Source organism: Mixophyes fleayi, chromosome 1 (assembly GCF_038048845.1).
Source record: "Mixophyes fleayi isolate aMixFle1 chromosome 1, aMixFle1.hap1, whole genome shotgun sequence".
In the NCBI taxonomy this organism is placed as follows: domain Eukaryota; kingdom Metazoa; phylum Chordata; class Amphibia; order Anura; family Limnodynastidae; genus Mixophyes; species Mixophyes fleayi.
The window spans coordinates 422,190,362-422,207,211 of NC_134402.1; the positions used below are offsets into that span (position 1 = coordinate 422,190,362).

General features: G+C 41.1%; 2 protein-coding genes across 3 annotated transcripts in view; one reads left to right on the plus strand and one right to left on the minus strand.

Annotated features, from left to right (window-relative positions):
- NNT (nicotinamide nucleotide transhydrogenase) overlaps positions 1 to 13,775 on the plus strand; it is a 77,053-nt gene extending 63,278 nt beyond the window's left edge. The window contains exons 20-22 of the mRNA XM_075183762.1: positions 9,887 to 10,005; positions 10,262 to 10,377; positions 10,748 to 13,775. Of these exons, the coding sequence (XP_075039863.1) occupies positions 9,887 to 10,005; positions 10,262 to 10,377; positions 10,748 to 10,894 (382 nt within the window). The 3' untranslated portion in view covers positions 10,895 to 13,775. The remainder of the gene's footprint in view (positions 1 to 9,886; positions 10,006 to 10,261; positions 10,378 to 10,747) is intronic.
- The window catches only part of PAIP1 (poly(A) binding protein interacting protein 1), a 239,709-nt gene that overhangs the window by 146,555 nt on the left and 76,304 nt on the right, over positions 1 to 16,850 (minus strand). The window lies entirely within an intron of this gene.

A 16,850-nucleotide genomic window follows, 5' to 3' on the forward strand; every position in this document is an offset into this window, starting at 1 on the left:
TGCCCTCTCTCACGTTGCCCCCTCTCACGTTGCCCCCTCTGCCCTCTCTCACGCTGTCCCCCCTCCTCTGCCCTCTCTCACGCTGTCCCCCCTCCTCTGCCCTCTCTCACGCTGTCCCCCCTCCTCTGCCCTCTCTCACGCTGTCCCCCCTCCTCTGCCCTCTCTCTCACGCTGTCCCCCCTCCTCTGCCCTCTCTCTCACGCTGTCCCCCCTCCTCTGCCCTCTCTCTCACGCTGTCCCAGCTCCTCTGTCACGCTGGTTCAGCTCCTCTGCCCTCTGTCACGCTGTCCCAGCTCCTCTGCCACGCTGTCCTGTCACGCTGTCACTCTCCTCTGTCCCCTCCTGTCACGCTTTCCCTCTCCTCTGTCCCACAGCTGTCCCTTTCCTCTGTCCCTCTCCTCTGCCCCCTCCTGTCACGCTGTCCCTCTCCTCTGTCCCACAGCTGTCCCTTTCCTCTGTCCCCCTCCTGTCACGCTGTCACTCTCCTCTGTCCCCCTCCTCTGCCCTCTCTCACTTTGCCCCCTCTGCCGCGCGCCAGCCATAAAACAAACAAACAGAAACACTTACCAATCCGCCGGGCGCCGGGACCCAGCTTCCTCCTCTCTCACGCAGCAGCTGTCACTGATATGACAGCTGCGTGAGAGAGGAGGATTCTGGGTCCCGGCGGCGCGCGGATTGGTAAGTGTTTCTGTTTGTTTGGTTTTTTCTATGGCTGGCCTGCGGCACCCCTGAGACAGCGCCGCAGCACCCCTAGGAGCCGCGGCGCACAGTTTGGGAACCGTCGCATTAGTGTCCTATTCCCAACGCTTGGAAAATGGGAATTTTTAAGTAAAAGTTTTGAACTTCCTGGTGCCTTGGGAAGTGCAGCGGAAAAAACCTTTTAATAAAGGTTAAACTAAAAGTGGTATTTGTTAGCATCATCAGTCTTATGTTTGGCACAACGTATCCTGTACAACTGTGGTGCTGTTTCCAAATCTCCTAGAATCGTGTATTATTTCATTGTCCAAACTTCAGAAAGCTGACACCAGAGATCTGCGGTGTGTTTGCAAATCTAGGAAGGTTTTAGTTACATAAACTTGTTATGTTCCTAGCACAGCGGATTTCACAGCAAAATCCAGGGGCTTAACTTTCAGGAAATCACTTGAATATTAAAAGCAGACAAGGCACAGAAATGGGCAGAACGTAGATGGTCCTCTTATTCAACAAGAGGACGTTTTGTAAGAGGATGCTTCTTTTTAAGGTGACAAAAACTCTATATATTTTTAAGAAATTTAAAAGAAAAAAAAAATGTACAAACATTATATTAAAGGGATGATCTCATGTTCCCTCAACTATTTTTTTTCTTTCCTTAACCTAAGCTAATTAAGCTTGAGAACCACTCCTACAATTAGATACACTTGTGACATCCCTGCTAAATAAAATTCTTTGCTGTTTTCAATTATTTAAAATGATTCAATTGTATTGTAGCAAATGTCAAATATCAAACAATAACACAAGCTCACACTAGATGGGTCCTGATAACCAATATAGGAAAACTAATAAGTTCCTTTGGATTTCAATATCATCTCTATGCGGATGATAAACAAATCTATCCTTTCCTGATCTTTCACCATCTGACTGTCTTTCTGCCATTTCATCTTTGACGTCTTCTCGCCAATACAAACTCAATCTTTCAAAAACTGAAATAATAATTTTCCCACCCAAAGACAGAAGCTTCCTGCCTAACATTTCGATTTTTGTTGATAACATGATCATAAATCCCACCCCGCAAGCTCATTGCCTAGGTGTAATCCTTGACTCACTATCGTTTATTCCCCACATCAACTCTATATCTAAATCATGTTACATACATCTAAAGAACATTTCCAGAATGCGCACATATCTCACACAGGACACTGCAAAAACCTTAATTCATGCACTCATCATCTCCCGCATCGACTATTGCAATTCCCTCCTTACTGGTATTCCCAAAATCAAATTTGAACCTCTGAAATCTATTTTGCATGCAGCGGCTAGATTGATTTTCCTTGCAAACCGTTCTTCCTCTGCTGAGCCACTCCTGTCAGTCTCTACATTATCTGCCTGTATTTCAACGAATTCAATATAAAATTTGTTCTACTAACATACAAGGCCGTAGACAATATTGCACCGACATACATCCCCTCTCTTGTCTCAAAATATCTCCCAACTCAACACCTTTGCTGCGTCTCTCTTCCACTCTGATTACATCCTCCCATTCCTGGTTACAGGACTTTTTTCGGGCTGCACTCACTTTGTGGAATTCCCTCCCTCGCACAGTAAGACTTTCCTCTAGTCTTCAAACCTCAAAGCGTTCTCTGAAAACCAACCTCTTCAGGCAAGCTTATAATATTCCTCTGCCACCCTCTTAATCTCCCTGGGTTACCCTATTACCTCCCTCTACACAGCTAACACAAGACAACAACCCTCTGACCAACATTGCTACACACAGAGCCCACTCAGTACTTTTTACCTTTGCATTCTAGCTGATCCAATGTGCAATATGATGTAGCACATGCCCTTGTGTTTAAAACTCCCATTGTCCCATAGATTGTAAGCGTGCGAGCAGGGTTCTCTTACCTCTCTGTCTGTATGTATTACCCAGTATTGTTTTATTAATGTGTGTTCCCAATTGTAAAGCGCTACGGAATTTGCTGGCGCTTTATAAATAAATGCTGATGATAGGTAGGGGATTTCTTATCCAGAAACCTGTTATTCAAACATTTGGAAAATCAGAAAGAGAAAAAGGAAATTGCGGTGTCTCGGGGATGATTTCTATGAGCATGATTACCAAGTACTACTTCCTACAGTTACTGAGAGGAGCACTGCTGAACAAAGAGTTTGGGAGGAAAATACAGCGTGGTGGAAGAGGGCCGACATTTGTAGTTTACTATATTTTAGGCATGTGGGTCTAAATTGCAGGAAATAAAACCTATCCATTACAGTCTTTGTGTCCCAGGCATTCTGGATAATGGCTCCCATACCTGTCTATAATGAAGACAAAATAAGAGCTATGGTATAGCACTGTAATGTATTAACTATCTGAGTAATGAAAATTACCTACCATAAAGTATCACAATTATACAAAATAATCCACATATATCAGGGATCCCTCAGAGAGCCCTAGCAGTGCATGTTTTCCATATCTCCTTGCTGGAGCACAGGTGTATTCATTACTGAGTGATACATTGTAAGAGACCCACAGGTGCTACTAATTATATCATCTGTCACCTGGAAAGCCTGCACTGTTGGGGCCGCCTGAGGATTGGGTTAGAGAAACCCCGACACATATAACGGTCAGAGCAGTGTGTAATAATTACATCAAACACCTTGGCATAAAGGTGTAGTTTAAGCCCTCACACAGTATTGTATGTTCAGTCTAAGGCTGTATACTCCTAATTTGACATTTGATTCTCTCCATTCTGGTCAGTGACCATAATGTATAGCTTGGTAAATTTAGAATTGAGTTTTAAACGTGGAGGGGAAATTCAAGGTTCTGATAATACAAAAAGTAATAGTGAAATGATCTTGGTTAATAATTCTGGCAGCATTCTTGTAAAACAAAGTTGCATTACTTATTTTGTACTGTATTAGTTTAAAAAAAGAAAAAGGTCCCCCCATTTTGTGTACTGTTTATGCAACTACCGTACTTGCGTGCCGCAAATAACAAAAAATAGCATCTTATAAAAAGGTATAAACCACCATTCTACAATGCAGGCTTCTGATTGGCTGTTGATCACATGAGATTTCACAGGAGCCACATAAAGGGGCTGCTCACCCAGTTTCACATCTAGGTTATAATCAAAGAATTAGTTTTATATTATTCATTTGTTTTACTCTACCACAGCTGTTGTGAAACTACGAACATTCCGCTGGTTGGCAGGGCATGCTGGGACTTGTAGTCCCATGTTGTACTACTATCTGCACGTCTGGTGGGTTTGCTGTGCTGTATGCCACATGCTTGCTTCCGCTAATGCTCCCGCCATCCTGAATTTTAAATAGATGACATAGTTTTCTTTTTATTCTTACTCTGCTTCCTTCCTGCTACAAAAATATCCTTCATGTGCTCAAAATACATCCCATCTCTTTGTACATTAGGACTACTTGAAAAATGACATTTCTCCAAACACGTCCAGCACATCCTTCTACAGCTTTTGCCGTTGTCTAAGAGAGCCCAAAAGGCAGACAAACCTCTAAGCCGTAGCCATGATCACAACATATGTCAGATGATTTATGTAATCTACAACTGCCTTTTTCAGAGTTCATTAAGAAAAAGTACAAAGTCTAAATGTGATCCAGATTTAGGAAACTGAAAACCAGACGCCAAGCCGTACCAACCTCACACATTGTCATTAACATCATTTAATATACATGTGTGCGCATGTATCTATCTCTCTAAACCACTCTCTTTATTTCTCTCACTTTCCCTCTCTCTCACTTTCTTTCAGTTTTCCTATTGGGTAATAGGGCTAGATTTACTAAACTGCATGTTTGAGAAAGTGGAGATGTTGCCCATAGCAACCAATCAGATTCTAGTTATCTTATTTAGTACATTCTACAAAATGACAGCTAGAATCTGATTGGTTGCTATAGGCAACATCTCCACTTTCTCAAACACGCAGTTTAGTAAATATACCCCTTGGTCTGCTATCCAGAATGCTTGGAGCGCCTGGCTTTTCCCTCGTTATAGAGTTTAATAGTGCTCCTCCTAGTAATTGTCATCGGGGGTCATGCTTGTGTGTATGACATTACTGACGAGCAGCAATGCTTTTCAATAATGTATGTGGGAGGGGGGTGAACTTTCTGGCTAATGGGCCTGAATCATTAAGGAACGTTAAGTAAAAATATTGAGTAAGTAGTCTCCTGGATATAACCATGTTACAATGCAAGGGGTGCAAATTCGTTTTCTATTTTGCACATAAGCTATCAAGTATTTGTGTGCTACATGAAAAACTGTCAGTATATAACTTATGTGCAAAACAGAATACTCATTTGCACCCCTTGCAGTGTAACATGATTTTGTCCAGGAGACTTTCCTACTCAATTTTTTACTTAACTTTCCTTAATGAATCAGGCCCAAAGTGTGTTTATATATTATCTAAAATTACCCCTGTCTTTATCCACACAGCTCTTACAGTGACTGTTGGGGATAGAGAGCATAAAACATGAAGTATTTGCCCCCTCCCCCCCCATCACTGAACAGTGGAGGGAGGTGGAGACACCGTGGTACAGCCAACAATGTAAATCCGCGTGTGCCCGTTCACACACTGGTGACGCAGTTGAGGGGTAGAGGTGTGTGCAGCATGCTTCTCTGCTGACATCTTGTCCAGGGCCGCAGATAGTGTCCTGAATGACCACACGCAGGACATCTGTGTAACATGCTTACAGCCTTTGCCTTTACATCTACATAACAGTATTTGCTGAAGGCTGCGAAATCAGGTGATGGTTTATGTGGCCGCCATACCACTAAGATGTCTCTCCAACTTTCAGTGTCATTGGACAGTGTAGTCTGGAGTGACGTAACATAGACCTCATGCAGAGTGGTGAACAGTGAGAGGGCGTGAGTAGCTTTAATAAGGCATTGTGTAACTATATATACAATTCAATAATTGCTGGAATACTGTTGTCATTCATGAACATTGTTTACATATTTGTTTAATTTGAATTATTCTCATTTTTGTTCTCTCTGTTCTCCCCACTTTAAAGGAGCAAAAAAACTGATGTCATTATTGCTGTAAATAATGGACAGATTATTTAATATAAGTGTATGCAATTCTAGCCTTGTTTTTACTGAAGGTTAGAAGGAGCACACACTGATATCCTTTCCTCCATTCTTGTAGTCCGTGTCTGGCTTTAGATGTCCGCCCATGTTTAATGGTAAACTTGCCCGTCCCCTTGAGCAGCAGGACCTCGGGGCTCAGATCTCTGACACTTCTGCCCTTCATAAGATGCTCCCATCACAAATCATTCTCCTGTCCTCTGGCAGCTTGTGTGCGACGGTCACCATGGCTGTCCACTCGGCTGCTTTAAAAACTTGGTACATAACTAAAAAAGAGTAGTTTACTCTCCCATCTGACGCCACCTTTTTACTACAATGCAGCCACCATCTTTGCCAACAATGTTTAAGTTCTCTCCAACGCAAGTGCCCCATCAAAGCGCAGTCGTAACGCAGTAGATAAAAACAATAACATGTCTAATCATTATATTAATTGGGAGCTTTGAGTTTGGAAAAAGTGTAGGTATCTTTAGTTGGTGGATAATGTATTTGTGAAACCTTTGCAAAAAGTAAAATATTAACATCAAGTTTTAACCATTATTATATCTCGGTTACATATATTTTGGACTCTATCTTATAACAGACATTCATTTCAGATGAAGATAAATGGTCTGTGTTATTTCTTATACTGAGTAAATACTGTTTTACCTTGTTTTGTAGATCACCTAATGCTTTCTCAGGCTGTCTATAAATTCCATCTTCCCCATCATATATTTAGTCCGATCTTTGTGATACTGACACTTCTGATTCTTTTCTGATGCCTCTTACATAGGATTGTTTGTTTGTTATGTCTGGTTTATACCCTATCAAGCCTGTGCTCTAACCATGGGGGTTTCACAGGTTAGATTTTCTTTGCATGAGCTTGAGATATCTATTAAGAAGACGTCCAACTTCCAACCCTTCCCTGTCTGGTGGTGCCAGATACTGCCAAGACCATCACGTATCTCCTGCGTAGAATTTTCCCCTGTCCTTCATAATGTAAGCAGAAACAATAAATATATATATATATATTATATTATATTATATTATATTATATTTCAAATCCTGCTGCCAGCTGTTTGTTTTTTGGGAGCATAGTCTATAATTTCATGAACACAATGGTTGATTTTCGGGACGAATACATGTGAATTGTCTTGCTCATTGTATCTCTTCTCTGTAATCCACAAACCTTGGATAAAATAAGAATCTTGCTACTTGAAACCAGGATCAGATGGAAAGCGTTGGGCCAGACATCAGATTCCGCTCTTCCTTAAATCTCTATGTCACCCATCTTTAATTTCACCCAGTTCTGCAGAGATGCATAATGGATTGAGAACGTTAAATGCTTTTGTGAAAATGGCTTTAGGGAGTGGCAGTCGCAGAGGAGATATATAAGACATCCATTGTTACGCTTTGATTTCTGGACATAATGTGCATGCAATCTCTCAGTATTGTGTCCTGTTGTGCTGACTTGTAACACATAATATCTGCAGTAGTATGCCAGATGTATGAGCAATGTATGCTCCCTTCTATTAAAGACCTATAAAATAAATATGTATTTCTGGAAACGAGGCAAAACTATAAATCATATTTAATAAGAAATGACTAAAAATGCCTTTTTAAGCAATTCTTTCTTGGAGTCTTACTCCATTATTTACACTTGATAGAACATTTTCTTATGAATCGTTTTAGAAGCACGGTAATGAATACTTTGTTCAATGTATTTTTATTGAGGCGGCATTGGTACGATTTAACTTGTACATTTTGCTGGTTTTCTAAGAAGGCTGCAAAGATTGGATCTAAATGCATAATGGTTTCACTCTATGCAAAAACAATAATAAAAAATAAAAAAAAATATGTGTGTGTGTATGTGGATATTCATTGTATGCGAATATTTATTCATATTCGATGTTCATTCACACGTATGCTGGAAAAATGGTAACACATGCGAGTTTGATGCATTGTGCTTTTACCAACCCAATCTGTTGTACTGGTAGCGCTCGCTAATGTATGAGAAATGTTTGTTCTACTCTAGTGTGTGTGTGTTACATGTTTTAAACTAATTTCTTTACTTTATTTCTTGATTTCTTAGATGTGCATGCATTTTATACATTATCTGCTTTGTTATGGCTGAATGATTTAAAAAATTTTTTTGCGGCAGTAAAGGACTATTGTAGTGGCCTGCAGCATTATTACAAGGTTTAATGTCCCTGAAAAAGTAATAAATGTCAAATGTAATTGTAGAGAAGAGGAGGAGGATGGTGAGGCTTAGGCTGGCAGCTGAATTGATATACTTGGGCCTGATTCATTAAGGATCTTAACTTAAGAAACTTCTTATTTCAGTCTCCTGGACAAAACCATGTTACAATACAAGGGGTGCAAATTAGTTTTCTGTTTTGCACATAAGTTAAATACTGACTGTTTTTTCATGTAGCACACACATACGTGATAGCTTATTTGTACACTGAAATTTAAAGTTGGTATTTGTGTGTCACTTCTGTTCTATGTGACTCTATTGTGGATAATTAATTATTGTAGTGTAGGGGCAGCCCTGTGGTGTTCAGTCCAGAGATTCCATGTACTAGAGAATTAATTCCAATAAATAGATTTTTTTTAAATTAAACCACGTGCATGTCACATTGGCCATATTTACATTTGGTTTCTTCATATTTAAATATAGTTAAATGTGAATAGATTTTGATGGCTAAATGTCAGAACCTACACTTTTTTTTTTTTTTTGGCATTTCTTGCATTTTTATTAAAATGGAAAATAAATGTAAATGTTCTCAATGAAACATTGATGAGTGTTTTGAAAATAATGTCTTGTACTCTTGATACAGAGTTATGAGCTGTGAGTGTGTTCCTGTGTGACCGTCAGTGTTCCCAATAGTTATTCTCTGTGCGTTTATGCCGTGTTTTGCCAAGTGGGATATAGTTTTCCTTTAAATTACATCCCTGTTATTAGCTGTATTTTTAGATTAGCACACGTGTAATGTGCCGTAGTCTGTACAATGGCTTGTGAAGCTTAATCATATATAGCTCTAAGTAGTCTTTGCTGACACAATTCATCATTGGTCAGGATTCTTAATGCCTTATCCGGGCCACAGATTTATCTTGTATCTGTAAATTCTTAATGTTGAACCTGTTTACTATCAAAATAGAGACAGAATAATGTAAGGGCTCTCCACCATATTTTTTTTTTTATTATTTGCCAAGCTAATGTTTATGGGGAATAAAGATAAATTCATACTGTGATGGCAATTGCCTTTAGCAGCTTTTCAGCTGCTCAGTTCAGTTTTTCTGCTGTCAGACTGGCAACCAAATATAGTCGCTGTGCAAAATCATATTCAGTATACAGACTCCGCTAGAAGGTAAACCATTCTGTCTATGTAAGGTAGTCTCGCGCTCTGTCTTGCTCTGCGTTCTGAAGCCTGTGCTGTACAGCAGGGTACTCTGGAATTCCCTTTACCATCTGTCATGTTGCTCTGCACACTCCTGCTCGGCTACCCTGCGGTGCTGCTGCAATGATCATGGTTCTGTAAAGCCGTTGAAGAGCAACTGAAGACTATAACCAGGATGACAAGCGTACTTGTCGGCAAAAGAAGTATCGTCAGTAGTTTGGGTGGTGGACCCTCTCTTAGATCGTTAGAATATATGCATTTTGCATATTTCTCCCTTCACATTTTTTACCTGTTCCAAGTTTTCATTCATTTGTACTGATGTAACATGCTTGGGTATTAGTGGTGCCCGAGTCCTGAGTCCATATGCCCTGTTAGCAACCGTACCTCACCAGGGTAGCTTTCATATGCCTGGCAGCCACAGAATGCCTCAAAGTCTAATCTAGCGGTACAAGGTGGTACTGGCTAAACCCACTAAAGCATTCCCTTAGTCCATTCATTGTGTTGTGATGACTCCCACTCACTTTAGATTGTAAGCTCTGCCTGGAGGACAGAGTTCTCTGGATCTATTATGCCAGTCTGTTGCCATGATTCTGCCATCACTCTGTACAACACTGCACACTAAGTTGGTGCTTTTATAAATAAAAAATAATTCTACCAATGGTAATTATGTGTCTCTGTGATGACTGATCTACTGTTATCTGCTGTTTCCTAGGTTCGGTATCCACCCAGTAGCAGGTCGTATGCCTGGTCAGCTAAATGTACTTTTGGCTGAAGCTGGAGTGCCCTATGATATTGTGCTGGAGATGGATGAGATCAATGAAGATTTCCCTGGTAAGGTTGCTCATATCTCAATCATTAGCATTGAGGCTATTGGGCTATTGCTGCACTTCAGTTTTCAATCAGTCCAGACTTGAAATGTGTTTATTTAGTTTTTAACACATTTGGAAGGGAAAGAATGGGGCATATGGGTCACTTGGAGCCTTGGGATAACTATCCTGTGTGGAGTAACAACATCAGGGTTAAACTCTGTGCTAAGCACTGTCGAGATACAACTGAACATGCTGATTCCTTTTTCTGGTTTACCTAGAAACTGATCTGGTCCTTGTGATTGGTGCCAATGACACGGTTAACTCTGCAGCTCAAGAAGACCCCAATTCCATTATTGCTGGAATGCCCGTCCTGGAAGTGTGGAAATCTAAGCAGGTACAGACCTTGGCTACACACACCCTCCTAGATACCACCGTATCCTATAATCCCATTCATCATTTCTGTTTCTGGCAAATATAGAGAACTAAAATGTTCCCTTTTTTGAGTAATTATGTGTTTCCCTAAATTGAGGTGTTATGTCTTAGAAAGTGGTTTTCCAATTCTTCATATTACAATGCACAAAATGCCTATTGCAGGGGATATCCATCTTCGGGTGAATTTAGCTTATTAGCTTGTACATGCCCTCACACAGCTTTACTAAGTCATTACTATTTTACTGTGCCTCTCCACCATGTACTGATCTAATCTGACGGTTGTATATTGTTGTTGCCTCTGGATATAATTAACGCTCGCGTCTTATTTGTAGGTTATTGTAATGAAGCGATCCCTTGGCGTTGGATACGCAGCTGTTGACAATCCCATCTTCTACAAGCCCAACACTTCTATGCTGTTAGGGGATGCCAAGAAGACCTGTGATGCTCTGCAGTCCAGAGTGCGGGATGCCCTCCAATAGAGGCTCTCCGTGGTTCTTATCCAAGCACTCTACCGGACAGTGTTGACAATTTTTGAGTACGGCCCAGTTTTTCTGATAGAACTTATTCACATTAAACTAAGACCGGTATTACATGACTGAAACAGAAAATGGGATCTGGTATTAGAAATCCTTGGTGCCAGTTTTTGCATGAACCTGTTCAACAGAAGAACATTGTACATGAAAGCAATTAATGTTTTATATATTTCTAATTAATTCTAGTATACAGCATTTCTTAACAGCAAGTTATTAACAACTACAATGCATTGAAATTTTGATAATGTGAAGTTTAGAGTCATTACTTTGTTAGCCTTTCCTATTTCAATGAATTATGCATTTTATCAAACTGAAGTGGTTCCAGTAATAAAATATTCAGTGACGCAAGATGAACATGATCAGAAGGTTACCTGCTTTTTTGGGTCTCTTGTTGACCACATAGGTGCGTGAGGAGCAATAACCAATCTGTAGCCAGTTGGTGCGCTAGAATGTTAACTGGGCTAGAATTGTAGCCAATTGCAACATTTAAATATTCTCAGGTCTAGACAATTCAGCTAATTAGTTTCTTAGAACATACAGAGAACTAGTACCGAACTGTAACCAATCAGAACATTCAAATTTTCACAGGGCTAGATGAACATGTAGCCAACTGGATCACTAGAACTTTCACAGGACTACAAAAAGCTGTATTCCAGGAGTTATGAAGATGTGAAACAATTTCCCTGTTAAAATGTTTTTTTACGGTACACCATGTGTTAAATAATGTTGCAATAAACCATCATCATGAACAAACAGGTGTTCATTTAAAAACCAACGCAAATTTTAGGTGAACTCATTAATTTTCAATGACCATATACTTCACACATGCTCCTGTCTAATAATTCCAATTATTTTAAGTATTTTATCCTAAAGTGTCTATATTATAATGTAACATTTCCAGCCAATTATGGTGTCAAATGTGTCCCGACTGACACACATTTATCAATGCTGTTGACAATATAAGCGTTCTCAGAATAGACAAACCTGTAGCCAATCAGAGCATTAGAATGTTTACAAGGCTAATAGACACCTTTCACCAATTGGAGCATTCTAACATTTACAGGGCAATAAAAATGTGCAGTCAAGCAGCTCATTACAGTATTCAGAAATCTAAACACTACAGCCAATCAGAGCATTAGAACATGCACATAAATGTTAAAGCTGCCAGTAAACTGTCACAAAAACGTTCATGCATCCCACTTCTTATACTAATATATTATGTTCTGAAAGTACCAGTGTGGTACATTGTTGGGAAAAAAAGTGAAGCGTTTGGTCCATTTGTACAAATCAAGTAGCATGAAAGTATTATTTTTGTGCATTGTAATTTAGTAGCTTTCTGTGAAATTCTCAAAACAGTTTGGGTTTGTGACATGTATATAAATAATGGAAGACATGGACTGTTCTTTATTATGTATGTATACCATGTAACTATAGGACCTCTGTAGAGATGAGCAGAAGACTGCATAGTAAAGGGAGACGCTAGCAGCACAAACTATTTGTAATATACAGATGTAACATTATAGAATCTAGAAGGAAAATTTATTGTCCTAATATTATGAGACAAATTAGAACAATCATCTATCATATGGCATTGTCAGCATTAACCACTAATCCGGGTGTCACTATTGTGTCTGTAAATGGCTTGATGTTGAACTAATCCATTCACCTCATTTTGATTTTTGAGAAAGATCCATCCATATAGAGTGGGTCATGTTAGGGATATCTGATGTGGAAGCAGTGATGTTGTTTTCAATATCCACAGGTATAAAACATTTCTGACCTCACTAGCTGCCTTAGTAACAGTAACATAACTGAGCTGAAATGAATCATATGGAATATAGATATGTTTTCAATAAGAGGCTCCCCTGAAAATCTGGGACTGATGATTGTTCTCTGAGATGAGGTGTGAACAGCTGGAGCAGGACATAGGCACAGCATGTAAATTATTGTTTCGGTTGTGCTGAAGAGCTCCTTAATGTGGCCGACTGTTTGCTCACAATTTTTCAAAAACTCAGGTAGTTTTCTTGCAACAGCCATGGATTGGAAATGTGTGAATTATGGAATGGGGAAACGTATTATTAAGGTAGAATGTGTGCATGTGCACACAGTAGGGACAGCCATTGTGTGGGTTGACGTAAAATAAGTGAGAGTGCAGCCTGTTTGTGTCACATTGACGTTCCTAGTACACAAAGTGGTACATTGATGGCGCCTGTTCCTAGTGAACTAAAAGGTTATGGTCTCATGGATGTTGGTTCACCCTCAGAATGGCTGCCTCTCTCTGGTTCCTATATGAAGGCATTTATCTTCCAATTCTTGCCAATATCTTCCATAATTGGATATCATTAAACAGGATTTGTTATTTCAGAAGATGGATTCTTATGTACAGATCTCATTAGCTGACAGCACATTTTCTGCCTAATTTGTCATGTCTGTCGGTCATCTTCCAGTTTGTTTCAGAATAGCACACATTCACCCTGGCTTTGGGTATAACATTAGAAATTTTCTTTTGAAGTGATACAGGTTCATGTGCTAGCACAGTGATGGCTAACCTGTGACACTCCAGGTGTTGTGAGACTACAAGCCCCAGCATGCTTTGCCAGTTATCATCTAGTTATCTACTGGCAAAGCATTCTGGGGCTTGTAGTTTCACAACACCTGGAGTGTCACAGGTTAGCCATCACTGTGCTAGATCATAATGATTAACTGAAGTGAAAGTGGCCCGGACTTATTTTTTGTGGAAATTCCGCTAGCATTGAGTTAATTTTACAGCTGTTTTATAAATGTAACATACCATCGCCCTCAAATCCATTAAACAAGATAACTTAAATTATGTACTCTTGTCCTGTTTTCTGACTCTGTAAAGGAAGAGAGTGGGTTCTGGAATGGGTGTGTGTGTGTACACTGTTGCAAATATAAAGTATGCATGTGTGTGCTTTTTTATATTCTTGATAAATATGTGACAGGGTTCGAAACAGTCCCTGTTTGCTTCACTGTTTACACTGCACTCGGCTTATGGCTTAATAGGCCGTACCAAAGATTGATGCAGGAATTTCAGTGTTGTCCCATAAGACCACTATTTGTCTGGAGAATGGAGGTCTACTAAAGGTTCCTATGGACCGGAAAATAGGGAAATATATCAAACTACATGTTGCCACAGGTTGCAGCTCTAAAGTGAGCCATTGCTACAGCCTCTGAACCTAGAGCTGGATTTGTAGCAGTACCTTAGAGACAGACATGCAGGATAGCATTATCATCATCATCAACATTTATATAGCGCCAACATATTCCATAGCACTTTACAGTTGGAGACAAACAGTGTGAGGATACGACCCTTAGCTAGGATGGGAGTTACCCTCTGTTATATTCAACTCGCCCCCGGTAGACCAGAATATATCCAAAATAAGGCTTTATTACGACAGCACAACACCACAAGACGTTCACGAGATACAGGGTAAATGGTAGCATGTACCCTCCAGCAACCTCTTGCAGTCAGCGCTCCAAAATAATAATCTCGGTCTCTGTCAGAATCTTATCCTCACGCAATATTACCACTACCGATTAGCTAGACAGTTACTATGTCACCCAGCCTGGTTTACTGGCTCACACAGACCCTGTCCTGGTAGGGTTTCCTACAGCGGCACTACAATGCCTGCCCAGAGTCATTTTCGCTGATGTCCTGTATACCAGGATCCTCCAAGCTAGAATAGCTCTCTTGGCATTCTGCTCTCCCTATATTCTTGTTGTATACACAGGGAGTAGGGTCAAATGTCTCAATCCTGCCCCTTACAGCAGGGGTGTATCAGTGGATACTTTAACTGTTAGACATGCTGCCTCTGTTATACAATGGGATGGCTTGACTCAATTGGCTATTTAGCTGAATACACTAAACAAAGTGTTAAAATATAACATCAAGGAATGACAATTCAAGCTTGTGTGAAACAACAAGAGATTTGACACATTGTATCTGCCACTTTACACAATATAAATCTGCTATATTTTGATACAATAACATTTATATTGATACATATTAATACATTTACCAATGCTATTTCAGCCAGTATATTACTGTGGAGGCACAATGCATATCATCTAGAAGTTCTAACCTAATTACCTCTCAGATTACCTGTTGACCTAGCTAATTAACGTTGGCTGCCAGCTAGCTATGTCAAGTCATTCAGACTTGTCCTGATTACAAGTCAGATCTAAACCACACCTCATGACATGGACATTTTGAGACAAATGGTAATTACCTTAGCTAACACAAGCAAAATGACTTCTGTTATTTTCATACAATATGGCAATATTCTTTCTATTTCTAATACATACAAAATTGCAAGGGCAAGATGTACCTAATAACATGAAATAATAATACACAATACACAGATGCTATGGTGTATACACTTAGACTGGACCAAGGATTAAAAAGTACATTAAACCGTGAGAAACTTATGATGAATAAAAAGTTCTCAGTCCAGTAGCACCCCGTTTCTTGACATTCCTCCCCCACTTTTTAAACTTGAGCCCCATTCTCTTCTGCAGACACGACTGCAGGTTTTATGCGGTCCCCCGCGAGGTGAACCAATTTCCTGCTGGGCTGTGCACAGCCTCTAGTGTTCATTTGTTGCACTTTGTTATATTCTTATAGCTGCCAGCATCAAATCCCAGAGCCTCTGCGGGAAGTCTCATTCTCCTGCTCCAGTAGCTAATTGAGCCCTACTGCCTGAGATCCCTACCATGCCTCACCATGCCTCCCTGTTCACTTGCCATACCCATACTCTCACCTCGCCCAACTTCACGCTCCTGTCCCCGCACTCCCCCGCGCACCGCTAACCTTGCCAACCTTATCCCCATCTCCCCTCTCCCCTCCCTCCCTTTCTCCTGTGCCCTCTGGAATGCTAGATCCGTCCGCAACAAACTCCCCTCTATCCATGACCTCTTCTTATCTAACTCTCTTAACCTTCTTGCCATTACCGAAACCTGGCTCACCGATTCCGACACTGCCTCCCCTGCCGCTCTCTCCTATGGCGGCCTCTCCTTCACCCACTCCGCCAGACCTGGAGACCGCCCAGGCGGAGGAGTGGGCATTCTCCTATCCTCCACCTGTACTTTCAGACTCATTCCTCCTGAACCCTCCCTCTCCTTCTCCTCTTTTGAAGTCCACTCTATCCGTCTCTTCTACCCCATCCATCTCCGCGTCTCTGTCATATACCGCCCTCCTCCCTTTTCCTTGACAACTTTGCTGCCTGGCTCCCACACCACCTCTCCTCTGACATCCCCTCCATTATCCTTGGCGACTTCAATATCCCTATTGACAACCCCACCGACCCTGCTTCCGTCAAACTCCTTGCCCTTTCTTCCTCCCTTGGCCTCTCCCAATGGACCTCCTCTTCTACCCACTGCCTTGGTCACTCCCTTGACCTTGTCTTCTCCCACCGTTGCAGTCTGTCCGACTTCTCCTCCATATCCCCCTTTCCACTCTCGGACCACCATCTCCTCTCATTCTCTCTCTCCTCTACTCCTGCACCCCTCCCCCCACCCAAATCTACCCGGTCCAGGCGCGATCTCGAGAACCTTGATCCTGCTATTCTATCCTCTTCTCTTGAAACTCTCCTCTCTCCCCTTTCCACCCTGTCCTGCCCTAATCAGGCGGCCTCCCTCTATAACCAAACCCTCTCCTCCGCCCTTGATGCGGTTGCCCCAGCCCAGCCCATCCACCTTCGCTGCTCCAATCTCCAACCCTGGCACTCCAAACTTACCCGTTTCCTCCAAAAATGCTCTCGTACTGCCGAACGCTCCCTGGCTGATTTCCTCCACTTCAAGTTTATCATCTCCTCCTACAGCTCTGCCCTCTCGCTCGCTAAGCAATCCTTCTTTAAATCCCTCATCTCCTCCCAGTCCTCCA